Source organism: Podarcis filfolensis (genome assembly GCF_964270895.1).
Source record: "Podarcis filfolensis genome assembly, chromosome: 8".
Lineage (NCBI taxonomy): Eukaryota > Metazoa > Chordata > Lepidosauria > Squamata > Lacertidae > Podarcis > Podarcis filfolensis.
The window spans coordinates 12,464,970-12,482,246 of record NC_139611.1 but is presented as its reverse complement, the minus strand read 5'-3'; the positions used below and the strand labels follow the sequence as shown (position 1 = coordinate 12,482,246).

The window sequence follows — 17,277 nt, the reverse complement described above, 5'->3', positions numbered from 1 at the left end:
GCTGGCCTAGGTGGGCTTGCTGGCCTGATCCAGTGGGCTCTTTTATGTTCTTATGCTGTGTTGGACAAAGCCCTTTGAGAAAAAAGAACTCTCGGGTCAAGACAACAAAGGGGTTTCAAAAGAGGCTTCCGAACGTCTTGGAAGACTCTCGCCCAGCTGTTTGGAGCTCCCCCAGAACCACGGGACGGGAAGTTTGCAGGGGGGAGTGGAGAGGGAGGAGAGAGGCACTTGCAGGTCTTTCTCCCTCTGCTTGCAAAACCAGCCGGGGGGGGGGGGAGAGACCAGCGCAAGCCAAGTGTGTCTGCTGGGCCCGACGGGGCGTGTAATTTAGTCAGAGCCTCCGAGGCAAGATGTGACCTGCACGGTGGCAAGGCGCCAGCTCCAATTAGCTGGCCCTGGTTCGTTTTTGACATACAAAAGGGAAATTGGGGAATGGCGGGGGGAGAGATTACGGCCTCCGTTTTGTTTAGGATTTTTGCACTGGAAGAGAATGCAGAATCGGCAAGGCGAGGTTGTGGGGCCCTGCTGTGAGCATGGGGAGCGGGGGGAAAAGGGAGGGTGCCCACAGTCCCTTGGGAGTTTCCGCTCTCTACATGCAAAAATGCACACACTCTCACACAGAACCACTTCCCACACCTGGACACCCTGCTGGCAAGAGCCGCAGGAGCTGGAAATAAATTTTCACGTATGGTGCAGATATTATGGCACTGCTCTGAAGGGCCCCCATTGAAAGGAATCTCCCCCTGTACTTACTGAGCAGTCCAGGTGTTCCAAGGAGCCATGTGTATGTACACACAAACACAAAGGTGTGTGCCCCTGCTTGCTCAGCACACCAACCTCCCTGCTACTCCTTAAACATCAACCCCTTAGAGCTTCCTCTTCCCACCTCAGGCAAAAGCTAAGCTACCTTTTTACCTTTCCAGCCCCATTTCCGAAGCCACCTCTCTCTTCTGTTTGGCAGCCCTGCTTTGCATCCCCATTTCCAACTCAGGGCCTACTCTGAGTAGGACTGGCGTTCACTAGGATAGAACCCAGAGCATGGTAACTGGGTGCAAACAGCCACAGCCTGAAAATCTCATTTTATGTTGTTGCTGTTGTTTTTTAAAGTTACTAATCGTCAAGGATCATAAAGGTCCCTTAATTTCAACAGTCTATGCTGAGCAGGACTTAGCTGGAGACAACCCATAACCATCCCGTTTGTGTTTATCTTTTGTATTTATATTTTAAAGTATCCAACTAGCAAAAACCTGAGGGGGCAAAAGGAACAAGATTTCTCCCTCCGTCTTCCCCTCCCACAGCATGCCATGAACTTCCTCTTCAACTATCTCACAACTGGGTTGTTCCAGCTGCCTCTCTTGCCCTCAGAAAGGGGAGGGAGTGACTCACCCACCTTGTGACTGGGCTAGAGACCTGCCCCCTGTCGGCTCATGCTGTGCCCCCTCCCCAATTCTCCCCTACTCCCCACTGTCTTGTTATCCAGTCACCAGAGGAACGGAAAGGCCAGAATGTTCACATGGCGAAACAGGAGGAATTCCCCGGCTGGGGCAGCGGATCTCAACCTGACTTTAGCAACTCCTCTCTTGCTTGGCAAACAGTGGGAGAGTTTCTCCCCCTACCGCCCACCGGCATCAGGAAACTGGGGCACTGAGAGCCTGAGCACAGAGCATGTGACACGCTGCAACTTCAGATCCCCCTGGTGGAAGGCGCAAACCCCCTTTTCCGCCTGCCATGACCTCACCCCACAAAGTCCACCACTGCTCTTCCACTTCACCCGAGGACAACACCTGGAGCTCTGCGGGATGGGTCTCAATTTGAAAGTGAAACCCTGGTGAAAATCTACAGCAGCAGAGAGTAGGAAGAACAGTGCTCTCCCCGTTACGTTGAGGCCTGGAGTGATTTATGGCCAGGCCTTCCGTTGTGGAAGGAAGGATGCTGTGTGTGTGTGTGTGTGTGTGTGTGTGTGTGTGTGTGTGTGTGTGTAAGTGTGTAAATAAAGGCAGAACCCACACCCTGACATAAAATTCACCTCTGCTACCTAAGATTTCCATACAAAAGAAGCGTGGCTGCCATGATGTTGTTCTAACCCCTGTCGGCACAGGAAGGCGGCTGAATTTAATTAATTTCATAAAATTTATATGGAAAAGTTAGTGGGAAGTGGCTTTCCAGCAGGCACCCAGGAGTGGCCAACAGGAGGCTCAACCAGATAGACCCCTCTGGACTTTCCTTATGTACCTACGAGTAACAGCAAGGGAGGGAAAGTTATACCGAGTTAATCCATCTAGCTCTGTACAGCCTGCACTGGCTGGCAGTGGCTCTCCAGGGTTTCAAGGCAGGAGGTATTCTCAGCCACACCTGGAGATGCCAGCGCAGGTTGCAGCGGGGACCTTCTGCATGCAAAGCAGGTGCTCCACTGTTGAGCTACGCCTGTTCCTTCAAGACACAGGAAGCTGCCTTATACTGAGCCAGACCCTTGGAGGTGAGGCCAGGGATTGAACCTGGGACCTTCTGCATGCCAGGCAAATGCTCTGCCACTGAGCTACAGCCCTGCACTTAAGACACAGTAGCACTGGAAGCTGCCTTATACAGGGCCCGTCGGTCACGATTCTCCAGGGTTTCAGACCAGGAGCCTCTCCTAGCCACACCTGGAGATACTGGGGACTGAACCTAGGACTCTCGGCCAACAAAGCATGCACTTCATGACTCCTTGCAAGTTTCATAGTTAAGATCGCTTCTCCCCCCAAAAAATTAGGAAGGAAGGAAGGAAGGAAGGAAGGAAGGAAGGAAGGAAGGAAGGAAGGCTCTTGTACCTGTCTGGTGAGGCTGCCCCCAAGGTTCATAGTGCCAGAGCCGGTTTTGTTCGTCTGCAGCCAGAGCATCACTGTGGAGGTCAGCTTGTAATGGGCAGTGCGGCCACTGGATTTCTCCTGGAGGGAAGGGGGAAAAAAGAATTACCTTTCTTGAAAATGGATAGCTATTGAATGAAAGCCAGCCGCCTGTCTCTTCCCCCTCCCCACGTCAGGGTTGCTCTGGTGCTGGTGCGCCATCTATTTTCTTCCCTGCAGGCTGCAAGGTGTCAACAACCTCCCCCACCCCCAATGGGCTAGAGCATCTCTATCCTGCCCATCTCCTGAAAGCCCCCAGAATGCCTTTGGTTTTCAATTGGCTCTATTGAACCAAGAAAAGATGTGTTTTTCTTTTGCGCTCAAGAGTCATCAATCTGCTGACCCAGAAAGATGTTGCCTGTCGCTGGGACAACTACCTGTTGCTTTTAATAAGTACCTGCTTTTAAAAGGTACATTTTTATACCCCCCCCCCCTTTGGATCTGGGAGCATCTTTTTCAGTTGTAGCCAGTCAAATTCTGCTTGTCTCCCCAGAATACCCAGGGCCTGTTTTAAACCATCCAACTGGGAAAACAGACCTGGAGGCTGAAATCATAGAAATACAGCTGCGGGGAGAAACAGCAGCAATTCACTGGCCTTTAAGAGAGCTTTTGGGTTTGCTGATCTGACTTTACCTTTCCCCCCAAACAGCTTCGGAGCGGTTTCCAATATTAATAGGAGGGTGTGTGTTTTTTTTGCAGAGGGGAGGCAGTGAGGGGGAGATCAAGAGCAGTGGTGGCAGGGGGAGTTTATGAGCCTCAAACAATATCGCATTGTTTGGCTGAGCACCTGCACTCATTAGCCGCCTGGAATTTAACCAGGACTTCTCTCCCCTCCTCAGGAACTGCCAGTTGCCCGAGAGAGAGAGAGCGCGACCGACCAGGCCGTACCTGAACTTCCACCACATGGATGGAATCCCAGCACCCCTTGATCTTCTTTGATCCATCGCCAGCTTTCTTAATTAGAATCACGCCAGCAAATCCGTGATCCAGATCCCAGAGGTAGACGGAGGAAACGCCCCCTTCAAAATACCTGCAGTCAAAACAGAGAGACCAGCTGATCAGCTTTGTAAGGAGCAGAGCAGGGCAGAACAGAGCAAAGCATAATCACTCCATCACCATTTATTATAAATATCTATGTATGTATATATTTGTATGTGCACTGTGCATGCATATGCATGTATGTATATAAAGATCAGCTCCAAAGCCGCACAGCTAAGCGTCTGGTGTAAATTGGTAGGAGAAAGGAGAGAATACAGACCAGGTGAAGCAACTTCCTGAAAAATCTCATTTTTCTTTTTTCTTTTCTTTTTTAAAGCAAGTTTCTAGCCCTCATGCAGCTGTACCTCCTGAAATCCCAATAATTCTTTTTTTTTGGGGGGGGGCGGTTAGCAAGGAAGGATTCCAGTGGACAGGGGCTTCAGTGCTCAGCAAACCTCCCACCACCATAGTTCGACTCCGTAGGATGGCTTGGAGAACCTTTTTCTGCAAAGAGTTGTGCAGTGGAAGGCAACTCCCTCCATTCTGTCATTGTCAGGATCCCACTCAAACCTGCACAATGCCATCGACTCCAATTAATGGCAACAAGCTGTTAAAGAGCACAGCTGAAACTTAAAACCAGCATTTTTACAGCTCAGCTCTTCCCAAGCTCTCTTTTCTCTCGTCGCTGCTAAACAGTGTGGGCTGGGAGACTCTCTTCCTCCCCTCCGCCCACCTTTTTACAGTGAGGTTGCCTAATTAAGACTAAAGGGAACAAGAGGTACGTGGCAGCCTGGCTCTGCAGGCCCTCCGTTGTGTGGGGGGAGAGAGAGAGAGAGGCGATATTTTGATTTATTGCAGATTTGCAACCAAGTCGAAAGCCTTTGCAGAACAGAGGTCCCATGACTGGGTTTAAATGTTCCTCCACCTGGCGTCCAGTGTGGAACGCAGAGAGCTGGTTCAAACTGTGAATGCCATTTCTCTTGTGCCTGCAAAAAGTTTGGGAGGGTTTCTTCTGTTTTTGTTTTCTGCAAAAGCTGCTACACTTGAGCTGCTTTGTACGTGAGCCTCTCACACCTGCTCTTCTGCTGACCTAGTTGACACCTTTGCTGGTATCTCTTGCACACTGCCCTAAGCACTGCAGGCAAAGTCTGGCCGACAGAATTCCTGGGCGCTCTGTCTGGCGCATGCTGAAGCCTTCACGGAAACACCCACACCTCCATTCAAGGCAACCTGAGTGCAAACAATGGAGGGTGTCGGGACTGAAGGGTTGTCTGAATCTGACCCTGCAGAAACGAAGCAGCACAGAATCCACCCACAAACGGGTGTTTGTTGAGTTGCTCCTGAGGACAGTAACAAATTGGGGTAGGGGAATGGAAAGACAGAGGTATACTAATTCATGCACGTTGTGGAAAAGTAACTTTTCCTTCCTCTCATATATAAAACCCTGGAACCGGGGAGTTTGTCTGGGGATGGGTCGAGGTCAAACAAAACAAAGACCCCTTTTTTTACACAACGCAGTTTGTCGGATTTGCAGCAATGACTGTTAGATGGCTTTAAGAAGAGGGATTTAAAATGCTGTGGAAGTGGAGGGCAGATCTAGCAATGGCTTTTAGGCCATGATAGAGAAATCAAACCTCTATGTTCAGGGGCAGCATCCCTTGGGATGCCAGATGCTGGTGCAAAGCCTGGTCAAGTCTGAAGTGTCTGTGGAAGGTAGGAAGAGAGGGCTATGACACTCAAGTTCCGCCTATGGGCTTCCTAGAATCATCTGGTTAGGGTCAGTGTGGGACGCAGGATGCTGGATCCCAACTGGGTCCAAATCCAGAAGGGCTCTTTGAATGTTCTCAAGCATGAAACCTAAAGGGACACTCTCTGCATAATAATTTTATGATGTGGGGGGCCGTTGTCTTCATATTCCTGCTTCTGGCCTTCCCAGAAGCATCTGGAGGGCCACTGCAGGGAGCTAGAACAGGATGAAACCATCTTGGTCTAATCCAGCAAAACTTTTAGGCGTGGCTTGCAATGGTCAAAATAGCCTGCCCACCACCACTGCAGATCAGTTAGCTTCAGCTGAATAATTGTTAAATAGCAAAAAGGCTCCTTGTCAGCTCAAAGAATATCTGAACTGAGTCAGGCAGAGGACATTCCCAACATCCCCGTCATCCCGTGACCACCTGAATACAAGGGAGATGCTCTACCACTTCCCCTTAAAAATAAAGCAGGATTCTAGCCCTCATGGTTCGGAATAAAGGGGCAATTTAAATAGAAACATAGGGATTTGCCTTCTGGAGTGTCAGATGGCAAGTCTGTTGAGTTCAATACTGTCTATATTGACTGGCAGCGGGAATCAGGTGAGGTCGTCCCCAGCCATACCTGGAGACTTCAGGTATCAAAATCAGGACCTTCTGCACACAAAGGATGGGCTCTATTGCTGAACTACAGCCCAACAGAGTGCAGGCTTTCTTCCCCACCCCGCAAATAAGCCACGTTGAACGCAAGAAAGAAGTCTGTCTCCCACTTCAAACCGAAAACAACACACACGACCAAAATCTATTCAGAAATTTAGGAAAGACTGGTGTACGGCCTCCCTCCCAAACCAGCCTTCTCCATTTGTTGCAATTACACATTTTACCAGGTTGTTCGGAGCACGAGACATTAATTAGAAGGCGAAAGGGTCCACTACAAGGAATACCCCATACCTTACAAATCTGTACTTTGATCCTAATGACATGAAATGGGGCGGGGGGGTGGGGAGAGCAAGAGAGAGGCGCTCTAATTTTTACACGCTTCACATTTATGAGATTCTGCATAAAGGCTTTTGCGGGCATATTTTAAGAACGTGCTAAAACGTTGTCCGAGACCACATAAAGCCGTGTGAGGGAATGCTTCCAGCCAGAACTAACAAGCGCACACATGGAAACACTCAGGACGGCCTTTGTACCTTTAATGAATCAAATCTAGCATTAATATTGTTTTAAATACTAACATGCTATTTCAAGTTGGTTTGGAGCTGACTGGAGCTAGTGCCTCAGGTCCACCCCGCTGGGCAGGGGGGATGTGGCCGGCAAGGCAAAAAAACCCAGCCAAGTTGCTGTTCTGTGGCTTGGAACCACGCTGATCTCTGAGTGCCGGCACTGGCTCGGTGTGGTGGGGTTTTTTCCTGCCGTTGCAAATGTCGGAAGGCTCCAGTTTTCTTTCCCAGTGCTGAATTCATAGAGGAGAGGGGCTACCTACTAGCCACAATTGCCATCTTCTGCTGCCACAGTTGGGAGACAGCAATGCTTCTGAATAGGGACGCGGGTGGCGCTGTGGGTTAAACCACAGAGCCTAAGACTTGCCGATCAGAAGGTCAGCGGTTCGAATCCCCGCGACCGGGTGAGATTCCATCGCTCGGTCCCTGCTCCTGCCAACCTAGCAGTTCGAAAGCACGTCAAAGTGCAAGTAGATAAATAGGTACTGCTCCGGCGGGAAGGTAAACGGCGTTTCCGTGCACTGCTCTGGTTCGCCAGAAGCGGCTTAGTCATGCTGGCCACATGACCCGGAAGCTGTACGCCGGCTCCCTCGGCTAATAAAGCGAGATGAGCGCCGCAACCCCAGTAGGCCACAACTGGACCTAATGGGGTCCCTTTACCTTTTTAATGCTTCTGAATAGCAGTTGCTGGAAACCACAGGAAAGCGAGGGGGTATTGTGCTTGAATTCTGCTTGGTTTCTCACAGCCATCTGGTTGGCCACTGTGAGAAGAGGATGCTGGGTCAGTTGGGCCACTGGCCTGCTCCAGCAGAGAAACTCCTCATTTACGCGGGGGTTGCGTTCTGAGGCACCATGTGTGTCAGTGGGGGGTGTGCAAGCCCGTCCTGTCCCTTTCCAGTGCCGAAAATAGCACATGTGTGCTGACCGTGTGTAAATGGGTAGTTGTCAGTAGGCCAAGAGAGGGAGAAAAGTGCTGCCCCCCCACCTTTCCCACACAGTGCTTACTTTTCTAAGTCTTGTTTTATCTCCTTCCCTAATTGCCTTTGTCATCTTCCAAGGCCAGGAGATCTACAGAACCAGTGTTGTGGAATTAGCATGTCAGACCAGGACCTGGGAAACCAGGGTTCAAATCCCCACTCGTCCATAAAGCTCCCTGGGTGATACTGTGGCCAATCACTGCCTCTCAGCCTAACCTACCTCACAGGGTTGTTGTGGAGATTAAATGAGGAAGGGGGAAACCATGTACAGTGGTACCTCGGGTTAAGCACCGTATTTTTCGCTCTATAAGACGCACCAGACAACAAGGCGCACCTAGTTTTTGGAGGAGGAAAACAAGAAAAAAAATATTCTGAATCTCAGAAGCCAGAACAGCAAGAGGGATCGCAGTGCAGTGAAAGCAGCAATCCCTCTTGTTGTTCTGGCTTCTGGGATAGCTGCGCAGCCTGCATTCGCTCCATAAGATGCACACACATTTCCCCTTACTTTTTAGGAGGGAAAAAGTGAGTCTTATAGAGCAAAAAATACGGTACTTAATAAGTTCCAGAGGTCCGTACTTAACCTGAAGCTGTTCTTAACCTGAAGCACCACTTTAGCTAATGGGGCCGCTTGCTGTCGCCGACCCCCGGAGCAAGATTTCTGTTCTCATCCTGAAGCAAAGTTCTTAACCTGAAGCACTATTTCTGGGTTAGCGGAGTCTGTAACCTGAAGCGTATGTAACCTGAAGTGTATGTAACCCGAGGTACCACTGTATGTCACCTTGTGCTCCTTGGAGAAAAAGGCGGGATATAAATACATAAGTAAAATCAATAAATGCTGTTACTGTAAGCTGCTTTGATCCCATTTACTTCATTTCAGGATAGCATGAGACTTTTTATCTCTGGATCTTGAGTTCAAGCCACACATTGGGCAAAAGATTCCTCCACTGCAGGGGTTTGGACCAGATGATCCTCATGGTCCCTTCTATGATTACAGAAAACCAGGATGCAAAAATTAAAACCATGTACTGCTGTCCTGATCTGAAGGTAAATGGCACAGCCACTTTGCCAAGCAAAAGTTGGGTCTGGGCAGAGCCTAGATAGGAGTCCCCAAAATGGCACCATATATTCTGTAACGTTCAGTACACACACACACACACACACACACCATGAGCTTTCCACAGATGGTAAAAGCAGGAAGGGGAGAGAAAAATAAGCCTCTTCGGTCCAGTTGTTCCTTCACCTCCCCCGCAACTTAAGCAAATCCGTCCCAAAACAGTGCCTGTGGGTCCCTGCGCAGGTATTCGGCAAATTCTTTCCAGCAGGCACACAGGTGCAAAAGCAGCCCTCGAGCAAACATACCGATCCGGTTAGGTATGCACGTCCTCCATGCCAGGTACGCTTAAAAGAGTGCACATCTGGCCGGCAGCTGGGCAGCTCTGACTGCACAGGGAGGCAGTCGGCCCTGGAAGAACAAAGGGCGGATTCAGACGCAACAGAGGGGCGCTTAGCATTGCGTCCAAAGTCGGCCAGTGCTTCCAAGGCGGGAAGCCACAAGGCGGGCATCTGACACTCACCTATTTTGGCAATGGAGCCTCTCCTACCACGAGCGGGGCATTTTGTGGTTTTTATTTGGCTAGCTAAGTCTCTTCCCATTTCCTTCCCCATAATATGTATTTTTTAATTTTCATGCTCAGCCCCAATTGAGCTGAAGCAACAACATATTACTTGTCAGATTACTGTTGCCTGGACTTCCCTGACCTCCCCCTTCAATGAATCTTAGATTCTAAGCTCCTCAGAACTTGGTCTAAGGCGGATTTTTACGTGGATTGCAACAGCAGCACTTCCACAGTATAAATGTACAGCGAAGAATAATTTAAAAACAGTTCCCCAAATGCGTGTTTGAGTTAGAAGTGGGGTCCCCGTTCGGGGGGGGGACGACGGGTATGAAGACTACTGCTCTTAACAGAGGGTGCACACCAATACCAGTAAATAAGAAGTGTGTGTGTGTGTGTGTGTGTGTGTGTGTGGTTTGTGTAAAATGATGCAGCACAAATGCTAAGTGGTTACTGTTGGCTGTGGGGAGCTTCTTTCATTGTACAGTGGTACCTCTGGTTACGTACTTCATTTGTTCTGGAGGTCCGTTCTTAACCTGAAACTGTTCTTAACCTGAAGCACCACTTTAGCTAATGGGGCCTCCCCTGCTGCCGTGCGACTTCTGTTCTCATCCTGAAGCAAAGTTCTTAACCCGAGGTACTATTTCTTGGTTAGCGGAGTCTGTAATCTGAAGCGTATGTAACCTGAAGCATATGTAACCCGAGGTACCACTGTATATGTGTTGCTGCTTAACTTTAAAAAGTCAGTCAAAGCTGAAGAGGAAGAGTCTTGCAGGCAACACAAACCCAGCTCTGGACTCCTTTGTGCAAAGACCTGGCTAGAAAATATTGGGGGGGGGGAGAGGGAAAAGAGCCCAACTTTCTCCGGGGCTGTGGCATCTGGATTCAATCCGGCAGGGCCCCAGCTGCCAAAGCTGTGGCAAATTATGGTGCCCGAGCAGAGACAGGGGAGGTAGATCATCACAAGGGGTTTAGGAGCCATGAGCCAAGGGCAATAAACCCACTTCAAAAGGCTTTGCTGGTTGAGTCTCTCAGGTTTGGCCATGCTTGATTCACATCCAGAGACAGATGGCGGAGAGGTGGTGGGGAAAGCGCTCGCGGCAGGCGGAAAGGGAAGGGGGGGGAGTGTTCGGCACTGCACTGCAAGGAAGCAGAGACCGACTGCCTGCCCCAGACTACAGCTACAATTTCACAGAATTGTTGAGTTGGAAGGGATCCCCAAGGGTCATCCAGTCCACCCCCTACAACGCAGGAATCACAGCTAAAGAATCCCTGGCAGATGGCCATTCAACCTCTTGATTTAAAATCTTCCAAGGAAGCTGAGCCCACAACCTTCCCAGGCAGTCCAACAGCTCTTACCATCAGAAAGCTCTTCCTAATGTTTAGTCGGAATCTCCTTTCTTGTACAGTGGTACCTCGGGTTACATATGCTTCAGGTTGCAGACTCCGCTAGCCCAGAAATAGTACATCGGGTTAAGAACTTTGCTTCAGGATGAGAACAGAAATCGTGCTCTGGCGGCCCCATTAGCTAAAGTGGTGCTTCAGGTTAAGAACAATTTCAGGTTAAGAACAGACCTTCTGGAACGAATTAAGTATTTAACCCGAGGTACCACTGTAATTTGAATTCAGTGGTTTGGGTCGTATAGTGAGCAGCAGAAAACTAGCTTGCTCTAGCTTCCATGGGAAGCACTATGGCACTCTGTTTTCCGGTATTCCTTTTTTTCCTGCAGGGATCGGCAGCCTGTGGCCTTCCATATGTTGATGGACTCTGCCTTCCATCACCCCCCTGACCATCACCCAGGCTGGCTGAGTCTGGGAAGGGGGTTAGGACCTGACAACATCTAGAGGGCCGCCTAGGACCTCCACCTTAGTGGTAGCATGTTGAAGCATGAAGAAAGCTCCTCTGCATGAACAAAAGATTATGAACCACTAGGACAACGAGAACATATGGCGCTGTCTCATGTGAACTTTTTTTTTAAACGAAAAACCTAGGCACTGAAACAAAATAGGAGGCGACAAGTGCCGTTTGTTGATGATGGAAACCAGTTTCTGCCATATTGCTCATCTGGCCAATAGCCGTCACGCCCCGTCAAGAGGCATTTGTTTTGGGACCGGCCAAGAGATCAATAGCTTTCCTGCCAGGGAGACGATCTCAGCTCACTTCTAAGGCCCCTGCTTTCAAAACAATCAGGGATGATTGCATTCCACAATTGGATCCATCCTCCCGCTCAATCCCCTTTCCCCGCCGCCCCACAGGAAGACGACGGCATGGAAAGTAAAGCGGATAAATGCATCCAGAGCCACAGCTGCTCCACACACTTTGTGTTCCTGTGGCAGAAGACAGGCTCATTAACTTAAAAGGGAAGAGAACTGCAAGCATTACTAAGCGGAAAGAGCTGTAGCTCAGTGGGAGCGCATCTGCTCTGCGTGCCGAAGGACCCGGGTTCGGTCCCCAGGTAGGCTGGGAGAGGCCCTGCCGGAAACCCTGGAGAACAGCTGCCAGTCAGTGTTGTGGCAGTACTGAGCAGTACAACTCGGGATAAGGCAACTTCCTGTGTTTCTATTTAAAACCAGGCCTTTATTCACAGTGGCTGATTTGGCGCTCGTGGGAAAGCTGCAAGGAGGACCCAAGTACAGTGGTACCTCAGTTACAGACGCTTCAGATTACAGATGCTTCAGGTTACAGACTCCGCTACCCCAGAAATAGCACCTTGGGTTAAGAACTTTGCTTCAGGAGGAGAACAGAAACTGTGCGGCGACGGCGCGGCAGGCCCCATTAGCTAAAGTGGTGCTTCAGGTTAAGAACAGTTTCAGGTTAAGAACGGAACGAATTAAGTTCTTAACCCGAGGTACCACTGTACAAGAGCTCTTTCGTCTCGTGAGGTTTCCAGAAACTGCTATTCAAAAACATTATGGGGGCAGAGCACAGCCATTGAGGTTGCAGCCACCAATAGCCCTTTCCTCCATGAATTTGTCCAATCCTCTTTTAGAGGCATCTAGGTTGGAGACCATCCCTGCCTCCTGCATGAGTGAGTTCCACAGTTTAACAAACCCTGAATGACAACAAAGAAGCATCTTCCGCAGAAGGCCTCAGCCGGTCAAATATTACAGCACTGCTGCCAACAACTACCTCATTTGTTGCAAACAATACCCAGGACACTGGCCTCGCCATGCAACCTACAAGATTATCAAATTGAGGGGGGAAGGCAGGAACCTGGCCATCTGGAGTTTCTGTTTGAATCCCGCTCCCACTTCTGACCTCGAAAGCACACGTCTTGCTCTCACAATCCAAATTCTCCCATTTGTGGTCACTCTTTAGTAATAAGCCTGTTACTCCCTCTAGCTTAAACAGAGCGTCAGACAAACTCTCTCTCTGTGAGCTCTTTCCCATACTGCTTACAAACGTGTTTTGGGTACTGCAGGTTGTCGGCGTGTGGCTATGAAAGAGGCAAGGTGTGAACACTTGCCCGTGAGGAGGAGAACAGTCCCGAGTAGCCATTCTGGTTAGCAGCTGCTGATAGCTTCCTCCTCCTCTATGAATTTGTCCAATTTCTTTTAAAACAACCGAAACTATGTGCTGCATCCAGTCATTGTCAGTTGCCCAGAGTGGCCCACGTGGACACCAGAAAGCCAGACTCTGGTGTGTGTGTGTGTGTGTGTGTGTGATTTGTATATGAATACAAATAAATAATAAATTGTAGTTACACCCCCACCAGTCTTTGCCAGCCTATCATCTCGAAAATCAATGCGGGATGCCCTTTTGTCAGAGGATGAGAGAAGAGGTTGCCTTCGTGTTGAGAATGGGGTTTTGCATCTAACATGCCCCGTTTCTAAGCAAGCACCCTTTTCAAATCTAAGCTGCCACCTGGAAGATCAAATCTGATGGTGGGGGGAGAAACCTCTTTCCATCCTGGCTGCTGAAGACTACATGCTTGTTATTCCAAGGCTTCCCAAACCTGTGGCAGCAGGTTGCTTCCTGTTAAACTCAGGGGCTGGTTTAGATTTTCATCTAAGCCCGTCTGAAACGTGGAGAGAGAGCCAACAACAGTGCCTTAGGAGAGACTGAAGACAGACTCCCTCCGATGGAAAAATCCACATCCTTCTATCAAAGCAAGCTGCAAAAATAAAGGGGATAACAAGCAGGGAGGCAGGAAGGAGGTACGACTTGCTCCTAAAAATCTCATGCTCTAAACCAACAATGGTGGCCTCCCGATATCGCTATAGGCTATGAGTCCCATCAGTCCTGATCACTGGCAATGGTGGCTGGGGCAGAAAGGAGTTGAACAACATCTCCGGGGCTGCAGGTTCCCCCATTCCTGAACCAGACTGTCACTTGTCTTTACTGCCCATAGCTACCTGCATCATTATTCTGCATCCCTACAAGGATGGGGAGTCTGGTGCCACCCTGATACTGCTGGACTCCAATTACCACCATCTCTGATCACTGGGCCATGGTAAGCTGGGGCTGATGGGAGTTCAACAACATCTGGAAAAGCCATGTTGGCTACCACTGCTGTGGTAAGTCACCATCTTTTTTTCCTTTTTTTTTTTTTAGTTGAAAAGGACCACGAGGGTCATCTAGTCCAACCGCTTGCAATGCAGGAATCTTCTCGCCCAATGTGGGGACTCAAACCCACAACCCTGAGATTAAGAGTCCTGTGCAATACCGACTGAGCTGTCCTCTAAGTCACCATCTTAAAGAAATCAAAAGGATTCATTCTTGCCCTGAGGATAATGGACACAAACACCCAGAGAGATGATAGCACGAGCCAACATACAAGTCTCTGTACTGGTCAAAGGCGTTGTTCGCTTCCACCTCCAGTTTGCGCAGGCGGGCGGATGGCATGGCACCGTCTTCCAGAGGAGGGTCGTATTTGTTGCTCCACGGCGATCTGCAGCAGGAGAAAGACAGAGAGTAAACAAACTTGTTCAGCACACAAAGCATCAACAGAATCCCCCACCCCCCAGACAATCAAGCATGGATGTTGCTATTAATTACTCATTTTGCAACAGAGCCCCTGTCCCAAGAAGCTTAGGGATGTATCTCACAGCACTCCTACTCAAAGCAGACCCATTACCATTAACAGGCGTGACAAACTCAGCTCTAGTGATTTCAATGGGTCTGCTCTGAACAGAATTTAGCTAGATACCACCCAGACAATGTCAGGGATAGTCTATAGACGCGAGGAGAGTGGCAGAATGAACTGCACTATTTCAGATTGCAGGGTGATGTCTGTGTCGCTTTGTTGAAAGTTCCTCTACATTAAGAACTTGGGACCAGACTACCTGAAAGATCGTATCTCTCCCTATAAACCTGCCCGGGTTCTAAGAGCCTTGGGTGAGCACCTTTCTCTTGGTCCCATCAACATTAGAGGCACGGCTGGTGGTGACAAAGAGACGGCCTTTCCTGGAGCTGCTCCCATATTGTGGAAAATCCTCCCAAGAGAGGTCAGACTGGCTCCTACTTTGTTATCCTTTCTCCAGCAGGCTAAGACTGTCCAGTTTAGACAGGCCTTTGGAAACTGAGGTGCAGGTGATGTTGTCCACTGGGCTGCTGTCAAGGCACACTGGATTTTAACTGCTGGCTCTAAGAGTGTTTTGAGGTATTGTAACTATTGTTAACTAGCTTAGCTTTTATAATGAAGCTTTGCCATGTTGGAAGCTGTCCTGAATCCCAATTAGGGAGAAAGGCAGAATATCAAAAGATTACATAAAGGAACAAATTCTTCCTAGCAATAGGAAATGAGGACAGCTGGCACAGAGGAATATGGCAGAACCTCTCCCCTTGGTGAGATAAGTATCTTTTTGGCAAAAATTTTGACACGCAACACAACTGCAGTCCAAAGGAGTACACTGGAGCATTCCACCTCAGCATTCTTCCACCTAACTTTCACCTCATTGCTTTGAATTTGCAGACCCTGCTTGATATTCGGAACAGGGAACGATGGGCGTGCCATCTCTAGCATGGGTCTCTGCAGATGTTTTGAACTGCCCCTCCCAACAGATCCAGCAACCATGCGGCTGGTGCTGGGTGTCTAAAGCAAAAGCTCTGCTAGCACAGCACAATGGCACCTAAGGTGCATTTAAGTTGCACAATTTCAACCATTTGTGGCTAACCCTAACCCTAACCCTGCACAAGTTAAAATCCAAGCAAGGCAAAGAGCTTAAAAGCTCTTTTGGTGCCATATTTGCTTTGAGTTATTTTAGCTGTTTTTCATGATGCCTTCTGTGTTGCAAAACTGTTTTCTCATGCTTTGAGAGCCACCATGAGGCTATGACCAAAGGCAGACTGTAAATATTCATACCGAATATAAAAAAGGCAAAAAAGTATGGACTAGCAGCTTTGCTAGTGTGGACGTGGGTGGCACTGTGGGTTAAACCACAAAACCCAGGGCTTGCAGATCAGAAGGTCGGTGGTTCGAATCCCTGTGACAGGGTGAGCTCCCGTTGCTCGGTCCCTGCTCCTGCCAACCTAGCGGTTCAAAAGCACATCAAAATGCAAGTAGATAAATAGGTACCGCTCTGGCAGGAAGGTAAACAGCGTTGCCGTGCGCTGCTCAGGTTCACCAGAAGCGGCTTAGTCATGCTGGCCACATGACCCGGAAACGGTACGCCGGCTCCCTCGGCCAATAAAGCGAGATGAGCGCCGCAACTCCAGAGTCAGTCATGACTGGACCTAATGGTCAGGGGTCCATTTACCTTTTAGCAGCTTTGTAGCCTCATTTGCAGGCGGCAGTAAAAATACACAAGAAATAAGAGCTTTGAAATTTCCATCACCTCTTGGGAGTGATGGTGGTGGAGAACTAACTTCTTCCATTTAGGAACTCTTACCTATATCATTAGAATGTAAGAGGAGCCTGCTGGGTCAGGGCCACAGACATCTAGTCCAGCATCCTGTTCTCACAGTGGCTGAACAGTTGCCTCTGGGAAGCTAGCGAGCAAGACCTGAGCACAAGAGCCCTGTCTCCTCCTGTGGTTTCCAACAACTGGCATTCAGAAGCATTGCTGCCCCTGACTGGGGAGGCAGAGCACAGCCATCATGGTTAGCAGCCATTGACACCCTTACCCTCCATTTCTGCAGCAGGTAAATGCTGAGCAAGTGCTCAAGGTTTCTGCCTCCAACTCAAACAATCTCCTTTCTCCCCTACCCCTCCAAGCCACTTTTAAGCAAGGTAAAGGTAAAGGTACCCCTGCCCGTACGGGCCAGTCATGTCCGACTCTAGGATTGTGCGCCCATCTCACTTAAGAGGCCGGGGGCCAGCGCTGTCCGGAGACGCTTCCGGGTCACGTGGCCAGCGTGACGAAGCTGCTCTGGCGAGCCAGCACCAGCGCAGCACACGGAAACGCCGTTTACCTTCCCGCTAGAAAGCGGTACCTATTTATCTACTTGCACTTAAGTGTGCTTTCGAACTGCTAGGTGGGCAGGAGCTGGGACCGAAAGACGGGAGCTCACCCCGCCGCGGGGATTCGAACCGCCGACCATGCGATCGGCAAGTCCTAGGCACTGAGGTTTTACCCACAGCGCCACCCGCGTCCCTTGGCTTTAAGCAAGGTGGGCTTGATTTAATTGCGGTTAGAAGATTTCTTCTGCAGAGCACGAGGAATGGAATTTCAGAGCGAGAGCACACAGCCACGACTTAGCACTTTCCTGGCCTGTAGACCATGCACATCCCCAACCACCTCTAAAAAGGGTTTTTTTGGTGGAGGGAGAGAGAAAGTAAGAAAGATTGCTGGCTGCAGCAGTAATTTCATCCACGAGAAATTCATAACATTACTCCCTCAAATGATGTTTTCACAGCAGACAAGCCCTCAAAATGCATTTACGGGCTTAGATGGGAGGCTGTTTTGAAAGAAGG

The 17,277-nt window shown here is 49.5% G+C and overlaps 1 protein-coding gene and 1 long non-coding RNA gene across 3 annotated transcripts in view; both read right to left on the bottom strand.

The window, feature by feature from the left end:
- CAPZB (capping actin protein of muscle Z-line subunit beta) overlaps nt 1-17,277 on the bottom strand; it is a 69,775-nt gene that overhangs the window by 10,412 nt on the left and 42,086 nt on the right. For both annotated transcript variants that reach the window (XM_083628963.1, XM_083628964.1), the window contains exons 4-6: nt 14,200-14,313; nt 3,771-3,912; nt 2,808-2,924 (exon numbers count right to left, since the gene is read on the bottom strand). In XM_083628963.1, the coding sequence (XP_083485089.1) occupies nt 2,808-2,924; nt 3,771-3,912; nt 14,200-14,313 (373 nt within the window). The remainder of the gene's footprint in view (nt 1-2,807; nt 2,925-3,770; nt 3,913-14,199; nt 14,314-17,277) is intronic.
- On the bottom strand, nt 4,260-8,250 carry LOC310769614. The gene is made up of 2 exons (XR_014551739.1): nt 7,837-8,250; nt 4,260-7,804 (listed from the first exon to the last, which is right to left on the bottom strand). It is a non-coding gene; the product is annotated as an uncharacterized lncRNA (long non-coding RNA).